Below are 11,638 nucleotides of genomic sequence, written 5' to 3' on the forward strand. Positions count from 1 at the left end.
TTGCTCAGGCTGGTCTCAAACTCCTGGGCTTAAGCAGTCCTCCTGCCTCAAGCTCCCAAAGTGCTGGGATTACAGGGTTACATCACCATGCTGGGCCACTAATATTTTTAGAGGAAATAGTTTCTGTATTCTTTGAGATCAGATACTACTGTATCTCCAGGACTTTTCAGGCAAACCATGAATGTTTGATGGGTGAAGTTTTTTAAATAATCCCTTAAATATTGTTTTCTTTCTGTAGACCAGTGAAGCTCTTACAGTGTGTGGACCACAGCACTCATCCTGACTGTGCCTTAAATTCGTAAGTAAATGTCCTAACCCAAATCGTGCTTTCCCAAGATAACCAGCCCTTAGTATGTATTGTGAAACGCTGGTGAATTGCAGTATGATTTTATACCTATGCCCTAAAATGCCAGGCTGCAGAGTAAGGTTTGTAACTCTGCACCGCACTCCTCTCAGTCACTCCGAGCTTGTGGGTTGCTGAGATCTGACAGACATCTGCCGAGCTGAGCCAAACTTCCCATGCACTGCAGAGCAAAAGTGGCCCTACTCTATGCTCTCCCCTGGCGGCATTTACTTCAGCAGAGCAGCCAGGAGTGGGACAGCTGGAGGCCCTTTTTAACATGTATTTCTTAATCCTAAGTTAAATTTTCACTACATTTTTGAAAAAGGTATATATGTATGGGACAAAATTCGCTATTGTAAAAGGGTAAGGGAAGTGAGCAGTCATTCTCCTGCTATTCTTAAGTCACTCAGTTTCCCTACCCAAAGGCAATTATTGTTTCCACTTTCTTACATATCCTCTAGAATACTGTGTGCCTGTAACAACACACACACACACACACACACACACACACACACACACACACAGACACAAAGAGACATTTCTCTTATACTATTCACATAAATGATAGTATACGTAGGATGCTGGACCTTGCCTTTATTTATTTATTTATTATTTATTTATTTAGAGGCTGGAGTGCAGTGGCACTATCTCAGCTCACTGCAATCTCCACCTTCCAAGCTCATGTGATTCTCCTGCCTCAGCCTCCAGAGTAGTGGGGACTACAGGAGTATGCCATTGCTCTTGGCTAATTTTTGTATTTTTAGTAGAGACAGGGTTTTGCCCTGTTGGCCTAGCTGGTGTCAAACTCCTGACCTCAAGTGATCTGCCCACTTCAGCCACCCAAAGAGCTGGAATGACAGGCGTGAGCCACAGTGCCCGGCTGTAGACCTGGCTTTTTTAACTCAACAGCATGTCTTGGAGCTATTTCCTTATTTGTTTGTTTATTTTTGTTTCCATATTTATTGATAAAGCTTTGTTCTTTTGGACAGCTCTGTAGCAGTCAGTTGTGTGAAAATATCATGATTTTTTAACCTCATTGCCTATAAGTGGACAGTTAGTTTCCAATATTTAGCCCTAGCATCAATGACTAAGGATTTTTGTTTGCCTCAGCTCTCATTTCCTGAGAGTAATTTCTTTTATTCTGGTCCATCTCCTTTCAGAAGTTTTCAGTTCACAAACATGAACATATTATCAGAGACAGATGTAAGCGTGTTCATTTGGTTCTGGTTTGGCCTTATTTTTATTTATATGTATCTGTTTAGTTTTCGTACAAAAAGCAGTCATGCCACACATAACGTCCTGCTGTGAGCTTTCTTCACTTGCCGGTGTTATGGGGTCATCCTTTTAAGTTTGTTCATACTTTCTGTCCCAGACTGCTGGTGGCTGTAAGAGCACTCTGTAGGAAGGCCACTCCACCTTTTATTTAATCCTTCCTGTGTCATGGGCTGGCTTGGTTGTACATTGTTATAGTAGTTGTTTGTTCTTATAAACAATGTTGAAATACAATCCTTGATTATATACTTTAAGCTGTTGTGCAAGTATTTGTGTAGGATAGATTCCCAGAAATTGAGTTGCTGGATCAAAGAATGTGTGCCTTTTAAATTTTGGTATGTTCTGCAAAATTTTAATAGGTTTCAAAAAAGCTGTGCCAGCATACACTTCCACCGCCAGTGTATGTTGGGAGTGTCCCGTCTCCACTCCTCCATCACTGTGTATTTTTTGTATCCATATCTGTACCTGTGCCTGTACCTATAGCCATATCGTTTTAGTCAGTCTTAGGGGTAAAACATAGTGCATTATTGTCGTTTTGGTTTGTGTTCGCAGGGAGATCTCTGATCCCTTCACCCGAATTCTTTTCCTTTCCTTTTCTACTTGCTAGCATTGTACTTATTATGACAATCCAACTCAAGTGTGCTTTCCTCAATGAGGCTTTCCTCATTCTCCAAGTTGATTGAGGAACTCCCTTCTCTTTGCTCCCAAGGACTTCGTACACAATTTGATTACAGTGCTTTACTCTCCCCAACCCTGCTATTGTTCATTCTGCACCATCTGCCTGCCTCACTCTGCCTTCCTCTTTGTGTTTCTCTTAGCATTTCTCATTACAGTTGCACATAGTGGGTGCACCATCAATGCCTGTGGGATCCATTCTTCCATCTACAAGGGAAGAGAGCTAATCGGAGTGTAGAGCAACTATATGCCAGGCATTTGCTGTGTGCACTACATAAAAGATTATGTTTCTCTGAATAACTAGTACATTAAAGAGAGTCAGACTGGGTACGGTGGCTCATGCCTGTAATCTCAACACTTTGGGAGGCTGAGGTGGGTGGATCACCTGAGGTCGGAGCTTGAGACCAGCCTGACTAACATGGTGAAACCCCATTCCTACTAAATACAAAAAATTACCCAGGCGTGGTGGTGCAGGCCTGTAATCCTAGCTACTTGGGAGTCTGAGGCAGAAGAATCACCTGAACCCAGTAGCAGAGGTTGCAGTGAGCCAAGATTGTGCCACTGCACTCCAGCTTGGGCAACAGGAGGAAAACTCCATCTAAAAATAATAATAACAAAGTAATAAAATAAAGAGTGAGAGAGAGAGAGACAGAAAGAGATAGAGTGCATGCACTGGCGAACTGGCTTGTCATCCCCACATAGCTCTTCTTCTCTTCTTCATTTAGTAATAGAGCCCTTGAATTTTAGATGGGTTCATGGCTGTCAAGAATAACGAGTGGACCTCTTAGCCTCCCTACCCACTGTGGCCAAGTGACATGTGCAATTTCCAGGTTAAGCACTTGAAAGGAAGGGTCATGCATTCCCTTTCTCCTTTTTATGCTGGCTGGTGTATGGTCCCAGAAGATGCGGAGGTGAGCCATCTTCAGCTGGGGGTGGCAGAGCAACACAGCAGAAGGAGGCTGGGCACCTCTGCACCATCGCGCCACTCTATCCGCCCTGGGTGGTTATTGAGAGAGAAATAAACATCTATTTTCTCTAAGCCACCGTCATTTAGAAAGAAGCCAAACTTCTTTGATCCAGTGTGGGTGGGTTCAGATTCTCCCTTCAGAAGCAAAGAAACTCTGGTTCCAAGAAGTTAATGAAGAACTCACCCAAGACCACCCAGCTAGTGCAGGCAGAACCAGGATCTGAAGGAGCCTGAGAACTGTCAAAATTCACTCTGGCAGATGTCATGTTCTTTGGGCTAGAAATAAGGACAATAGACCCATCATCTCCAGCACGTATTCTAGGAGTCAACATCCCAGGTTCGGTGATCGATTTAAGTCCTCTCCCCATGCTCTAATGCTAGTCATTCCCTGTGAACTTGGCATGCATTGTTTCTGAGTCCTCCCACAGGAGATAAAGCACAGCCTGTGAACCTGGATCTTTCCTTTCCTCACCTGAAAATGAAGTCCACCCTCACATTGCTGCTGCTTAAAAACCTTCAAGGTTCCCTACTACCATGTTCAGACTTCTAGTTCCATCTTCCAGGGTCATCATATTCTTTCCAGACACGTCACCCACTGCTTCTGACCTGGAACTTTTATTTCAAGGCTAGTTTTGATCCACTTCCCTAAAGATATCATATGCCTTCCTGCTCATCAGGCTGTGGAAACACCTTTTTAGCAGCAGTAAGCACTCTGCTCTTACTGAGTTAGAGTCAGATGATCTAAAATTATTAGTTTTCATATCTACAATGCCTCCATGAAACTACCCAGGCTCCTGATCTGAATATTTAAAATTACAGCCTCCATCTCACAACTGTGGCTTTTCAAAACCCTCATGTGACTCTGTGTTTTCTTTTTTACACTGTTTATCTTCTGACTGACCTACTTGTGAAGTTCTTTTTTTTTCTTTCCTTTTTTTTTTTTTTTTTTTTTTTTTTTTTTTTTTTTTTTTTTTTTTTTTTTAAGACAAGGTCTCTCTCTCTGTCACCCAGGCTGTAGTGCAGTGGCACAATCACGGCTCACTGCAGCCTTGACCCCCTGGGCTCACGTGATCCTCCCAAATAGATGGGGATACAGACACTCACCACTATGCCCAGCTAACTTTTAAAGTTTTTGTTTGTTTTTGTTTTTTGTAGAGATGAGATTTTATTATGTTGCCCAGGCTGGGAAGTTCATTCTTTCGCACCTGTCTCCCACCTGTTAGAACATGAGCTCCAGGAGGTCAGGGACTTTAACCTATTTGAGATCAGCCTGACTAACATGGTGAAAACGCATTTCTACTAAATACAAAAAATTAGCCAGGCGTGTGGTGCATGCCTGTAATCCTAGCTACTTGGGAGGCTGAGGCAGGAGAATTGCTTGAACCCGGTAAGCGGAGGTTGCAGTGAACCGAGATTGTACCACTGCACTCCAGCCTGGGCAACAAAAGTGGAACTCCATCTAAAAAAAAAATAAAGAGAAATAGAGAGAGAGAGACAGAGAGACAGAGAGAGAGAGAGAGAGAGATACAGACACTCGCCACTATGCCCAGCTAATTTTTCAAAACCCTCATGTGACTATTTTTCTGATAGTATTCTAAGAACCTAAAGCAGAGCTTGAAACCTGGTAGACACTTATGAATGAATGGATGAATAGATGAATAAATGAATGGATGGATGGATGAATGAATGAATGATTGCCTTCTACCCGGGAAAGGAATAGATTTAAGAATGATGTTCAAAGGTGCTGGGCAGCCAGAAGGGATGACAAATGCTCTACAACAGCTTCAGAGAGGTGCCCAGTGGCTGCATATGCATAAGTTCTACATTTTGATTCCAAGAAAAAGGATCCTATTGTGGCTCATTTTTGTGGAAAAGGGGGGAATATAAGGCTGTTGCAAAGATTTAATGGTATAGACTTTCTAAGGAAGCTGGAACCTCTTAAGGCTTGAATAGAGAAGTGTCTGTGGTGTTAGACTTACTTAGGTCTGTATGTTTTTACTCTGTCCCATTCATCAGACTGTAAACCTATACAGAAACAGACTATGGAAAATTCCTTGTTATAAAACCCATTGCACCCTATACCACCATTCCTGAAATGGGCAAATGGCGCCATCCTGGCACCAGCGTCTTGGGTTAGCTCCCCTGCTGCGGGAAGTATAAGGAAAATGAGGGCAGCTCTCCTCACTTTTCTTCAGTATTTCTGAGCACTTTGCTATGTCAGGCTTCTAGCTGGTGCTCTGGAGTCATCATCTCATTTTATTCCAACCACATTCCTGGAAGGACAATTTGACTGTCATCAATGATGCTGAGGTTCAGAGAGAGAAGCGATCACTGAATGTTACTCAGAGGCAGAAGCAAAACCGAGGTTTATCTGTGTGTAAAGTTCTCCTCCTTCCTGCCACACCATACTGCCTTAAAATGTCTCTAGGACTCACACCACAGCAGGTAAGTAAATAAGTAAGGGCTTTGCAGTTACTGACCTGTTCTTCTTTCCTGTGTGCGGGCATTCTTTCAGTGCTTGTTGGTAGACATTTTTGACAATTCTGCCTAATTCCTTTGAATGTCAAGGATAAAACCCTCTTTCACTCTTTGCCAAGTTTTTCTCCAACTTTCATTACCCTGGCAGGAATTTTACTAATCTCTTTTTTAAACATTCTAGTAGTGAATATTCATAGATAATTTACAAAAGAGAAACCACAAATAGCAAATATATACAAAATTATTTAATCACTCTAATAATAATGGAATACAAATTCAATAAGGTGTCATTTTCACCTAAACTTTTTTGACATACATTAAAACATAGCAGAAAAATATTTTAGAGATGTTATTCAATGCTTGATATCACTGAAAATTGATAAAGTGCTTTGGGAAAACAATTTGACAATATGTGTCAAGAATTAGAAAAGTATCACAATCTTTGACGTAGGTCAGACTTTAGGGTGCTGTTGGTGCCCTATTCTAAAGAAGTGATTTGAAATGTGCATACAGCCTGTATGATCAAATATGTTCACCAGAGCATTCTTTATAATACTTAAATATTGGGAACAGGACCTAAATATCCACTGACAAGTAAATGATTACATCAAAGGTTACACTTACTGGAAGGAGTAGAATGTAGCCCTTCGAGACAATGGTAGGATAACCATACAGCAAGCAGAAGACCTCATGAACAATCTAAGGACAACAGCAACCGTAGGTGCTTATAGGTTATAATATTGGCCCAAAATTCAGTAGACTTTTAATTTGCAGGACTGGTGATATGAGAAGACAGATATATAGTATTGGAATGAGGACTCCGTGTGGCGCGGAGGGCCAAGAGCAAACATCAGATCTCTTAACTTGGCTGGAAGTCTCTGTCCTAAATGCCCCAGGCCACAGAGGCAGGACTACCCATCTCTACTTGTTTAGGAATAGTGGGGTAAAGGGCTTTTAATCTGCAGATGTTTAGAATGAAATAACAATTGATGTAAATTCACTTATTTTATTAATAGTTTTGTGGTAAATTTAGAGACAATCTGTATGTTTTGGTATTTAATCATTGACAATATTTTAGAGAATGTAGCATATAAGAACAGCTGTTGCATTAAACCTGTGATCCCAGTATATGTGTTACTATTAATTAACTAATTCCTTTTCTTTTTCGTTTTTTTTTCTGGAGACAGGTTCTCGCTCTGTCACCCAGGCACGAAGTGCAGTGGTGTAATCATGGCTTACTGTAGCCTCAAACTCCTGGGTTCAAATGATCCTCCTGCCTCGGCCTCAAGTAGCTGAGACAAGAAATGCATGCCACCACTCCTGGAAAATTTTCTTTTCCTTTCTTTTCTCCCCTCTTCTTTTCTTTCCTTTCTTTTCCTTTTCTTTTTTTCTTTCTTTCTTTCTTTTTTTGGGTGGGGGATGGAGTCTCACTCTGTTGCACAGGCTAGAGTGCAGTGGCTTGGCTCACTGCAGCGTCCACCTCCTGGGATCAAGTGAGTCTCCTGCCTCAACCTCCTGAGTAGCTGGGACTACAGGTGCAAACCATGCCTGGCTGATTTTTTTCTTGTTAGCAGAGACAGCGTTTCACCATGTTGGCCAGGTTAATCTCAAATTCCTGACCTCATGCGATCTACTTGCCTTGGCCTCACAAAGTGTTGGGATTAGAGGCATGAGCCACCACACCTGGCCAAATTTTCTTTTCTTATTAGAAAAAATTTTAAATAATAAAGATGGGATCTCCCTATGTTGCCCAGGTTGGTCTTGAACTCCTGGTCTCAAGGGATCTTCCTGCCTTGGCCTCCCAAAGTCCTGGGATTATAGGTGTGAACCACCATGCTCAGCCAAGTAACTGATTTTAGACATGGGATTTTTAGTAGGAAGTTATAAGAATTTTGCTAAGTTTTGAACCAGTATTGGAATTTGTAAAATAATTAAGTTCTATATTTATATATATATATATAAATTATAAATGTTATACATTTACTGGATTTACTACAATCAAGTATTTGAGAAAGTTTTGCTAATTTAAAGTCATTTAAAATATTTTAAAAAGAAGATGTAATAGTTTAATACTTAAGTTTAAAATAATTTAACCTGGAGCCTTGCCCAGTGGCTCATGCCTGTAATCCCAGCACTTTGGGAGGCCAGTGTGGAAGGATCACTTGAGCCCAGGCAGTCAAGATGAGCCTAGGCAACATAGCAAGACCCCGCCTCTACAAACAATAATAAAAAAAATTAGCTGGGTATGTTGGTGTGCACCTATGGCCCCAGCTACTCAAAAGTTTGGGACAGCAAGATTCTCTAAACCCAGGAGGTCAATGCTTCAGTGAGCCGTAGTCACGCCACTGCACTCTAGCCTAGGTGACAGAATGAGTCCCTGTCTCAAATAATAATAGTAATAATAATAATTTGACCTGAAATAACTTGAGTTTAAAAATTCACGGGAATTAAGTGTGACACGACCTTAAACATTATTGTCAGTTCACTAGGTTTTTAAATAGAACAATGTGATTTATAAATTAAATAAAAGGACATGGAAAAATTAGGCTTTTGAGTGTACAAATGTAATAACAATATTTAATTTTAAAAATTAAAGTAAGTGCAGTTCAAATAGTGAGTAATAAAACCCCCCTCAAGTATAGACTCACACTGACAAGAAAAGCTTTTTAAGTTACAAAGTGACAAACCAATACACAGAAAGAAAGAAAAACAGCATGTCTCTGTTTGTGCATGATAATGGATGTAAGTGGTAGAAACAGGTCTGAGAAAGTAAACTCCAAGCTGCTAACTGTGGTTCCTTCTAGGCAAAGGAATAGGAACTGGGAAAGTATGAAGGGAGACTGTTACTATTAGTGTATTTAATTATGTGTTATTTCATTTTTTAAAAACGTAATGAAAAATGTAACCTTCTGTAATTAATTATTTGAAAGCGAAAGTAATTTTACATTTTGAGTCAAGTCCCGGACATTAACTGCATCACAGTGCAATTGTAGAAAATGTCCGGCAGGGGGAGCCCTAATACAACCCCATGGGAGAGATTTCAGCAAAAAAGAAGAGAGGACCAGCATTCAAATAGAGTCAGGAACTTTTTTTTTTTTTTTTAATTGCATTTTAGGTTTTGGGGTACATGTGAACAAAATGCAAGATTGTTGCATAGGTACACACATGGCAGTGTGATTTGCTGCCTTCCTCCCCTCACCTATATCTGGCATTTCTCCCCATGCTATCTCTCCCCAACTCCCCACCCCCCACTGTCTCTCCCCTATTTCCCCCCAACAGACCCCAGTGCGTGATGCTCCCTTCCCTGTGTCCATGTGTTCTCATTGTTCAACATCTGCCTATGAGTGTGAACATGCCGTGTTTGATTTTCTGCTCTTGTGTCAGTTTGCTGAGAATGATGGTTTCCAGGTTCATCCATGTACCTACAAAGGACACGAACTCATCGTTTTTTATGGCTGCATAATATTCCATGGTGTATATGTGCCATATTTTCTCTGTCCAGTCTATCATCGATGGGCATTTGGGTTGGTTCCAGGTCTTTGCTATTCTAAACAGTGCTGCAATGAACGTTCGTGTGCATGTGTCCTTATAGTAGAACGATTTGTAATCCTTTGGATATATACCTAGTAATGGGATCGCTGGGTCAAATGGAATTTCTATTTCTATGTCCTTAAGGAATCGCCACACTGTCTTCCACAATGGTTGAACTAATTTACACTCCCACCAACAGTGTAAAAGTGTTCCTATTTCTCCACATGAGTCAGGAACTTTTAAGGACAGGGCCGCTAGTCCAGAGCCATGGGATATATTTCCAAGCCAACATTTGATGGTTTCATAATTTTAAAAATTCATCTTTTAATTGGTTTAACAGAATTCAATAATTTCTGTTTGTAAGAACCCAGTGGTCAGATACTGTTTACTATGAATACGGTCCATATTTTGGGCAGCCCCTCTGTTGATGTGTTCATATCAGGACAGGTTTTTCTTCACCACTTAAACTCTGATAATGTAATACCCACCAGTAGAGAACTTGGCTAACACCATGTTCCATCCATACAGTAAGAATTCATCCACAAGGAAGAATGAATTAACTCTCTGTGTGCCAACATGGAAGCATGTTCAAGATAAGATGTTAGGCGAAGAACACACGTTTCAGGTTCCATTTGTGCTTAGATAAAAGGATATCTAAAGACATCTAAGGATAATTTGCAGAGTAACAGCAGGTCCTGTTGTCCAGAGAAGATTTTCGCTGGGAAAACAATGCCCTGGAATGGTATTTCAATGACACATGCGCTCAGGATTTCAGAAATGGAAATCAGTTCTACCGAGCAGGTTTAGCATTCAGTGCGCATTATATTCCTGGAAATCGAACTCACGCTATCAAAGTTGGTTTTCTATGGAAAGTGCAAATGGGGAGACTAAGACTTTTACTTCTCACTTTATAACTTTCTATACTATGCAAATTTCTCCACGGTGTGCACTTTTTTTTTTTTTTTAATGGTATGAGTAGAATTTATTCAAATGTGCCTTAATATAGGTGCTGGGCTTGCCTGTGGTGCTCTCAATATTTAAGGCCCGGAAATTCTGCCAGTTTTTCTGCCAATTTTTCTTGAGCAATGTCACCAAGAAGTTGACAGGCAGGTGAATGTTTTACACAAGCTCATTGTCTGTCATCTTCACGTAGCCAACAGCCACATCCAGACATAACACCTTCTTCATTTGGAACTTGATGGTGGACTTCATCTCTTCCACTTTGGCCACCATGTTTTCGTTGTGTGCCAGCAGGGAGGAGAAATTTCCTGTCTTATTTAGGCCTGGGCCGAGGATTTGTAGGATCTGCTTGATCAGAGACTCTGAGGGCAAAAATGCATCATACTTCCCGGCCAGCTTCGTGACCAGTTTCTTATTCTTGCTGAGTTTTTTCTGCGCATCGTGTTCAATATTCACAGCCTCGGCCTCGTCACAGTGCTGCTGGTCCCCCAGGACACACACGGAGAACTTGGGGCGGGGAGTGGACTTAAGCCTGACGGTGCCCGTGAAGCGATTGTCCTTCTGGGGAGTCCTAGTTCTTCACGCTGATCTGCAGCTCCACCGTCTCCAGAAACTCGCGGCGCCTGCGCTGACTCGGGTGCGGGACTTCCCGCACCGCCTCCTACCGGCTGTCGCGGGAGACTTTGCTGCTCACGGCTTCGCGCGCCGCGCTAACCGAAAAACGGACTAATACTGCACGGTATTTTTGAGTGTCGGTTCCATACACCAATACTAACATTTTCTCTATTTCCTTGTTAATTTGCAGGGCAGCAGCCACTACTCAAGGAAAAGTCCCACTTTTTTATGCAGAACAAAGTGTGGGTCTTATCGTTCCGCTCCTGCTGGCTCTGGCTTCAGGGACTCAACTGTAACTGGAAACTGTGCTGCTCGAACCCTCTTCCAGCCCTGCAGCCTGCCCTTGCAGTCATCATTCCTGTTCTGTGTATACCAAATGATTCTGTTGTCTAAAGAAGATTTTTGCTGGGAAAACCATGTCCTGAAATGGTATTTCAAGGGCGTATATACTCAGGATTTCAGAAACAAGAAATTAGTTCTATATAGCAGGTTAAAAAATGCTGCATTAGAATTAAAGCAAGTTATTTTCTTATTTTTACAATGACACAAAACATTGAGAGTCAGACTGCTTGTATATTATCAAACATTTTTAGAGAATTCTAATAAAACTGTATATTACATCATCTATATTTTCCTGTATCTCCAGCAGTGCGCACACTGCATGCTTATTGATTGCTGAAGACATATGTACACTATATAAATGTATGCATATATATTTGGCCTGCAGAGATTTCATTTATTTGGTATAAAGATGTTCAGTTAATGGTCTTTTTTTTTTTTTTTTTTTTTTTTTTTTT

The 11,638-nt window shown here is 41.2% G+C and overlaps 1 protein-coding gene across 2 annotated transcripts in view; it reads left to right on the plus strand.

Annotated features, from left to right (window-relative positions):
- BST1 (bone marrow stromal cell antigen 1) overlaps window positions 1-11,464 on the plus strand; it is a 31,565-nt gene extending 20,101 nt beyond the window's left edge. The window contains exons 8-9 of one of the 2 annotated variants that reach the window (XM_017498728.2): window positions 239-298; window positions 11,032-11,464. In XM_017498728.2, coding sequence (XP_017354217.1) covers window positions 239-298; window positions 11,032-11,137 — 166 coding nt within the window. In that variant the 3' untranslated portion in view covers window positions 11,138-11,464. Of the gene's footprint in view, window positions 1-238; window positions 299-10,684; window positions 11,008-11,031 lie in introns of those variants that run through there. The other variant, XM_017498727.2, reaches the window with a different exon arrangement.
- Window positions 11,465-11,638: the final 174 nt, after the last annotated feature.

Source organism: Cebus imitator, unplaced genomic scaffold (genome assembly GCF_001604975.1).
Source record: "Cebus imitator isolate Cc_AM_T3 unplaced genomic scaffold, Cebus_imitator-1.0 Scaffold249, whole genome shotgun sequence".
Lineage (NCBI taxonomy): Eukaryota > Metazoa > Chordata > Mammalia > Primates > Cebidae > Cebus > Cebus imitator.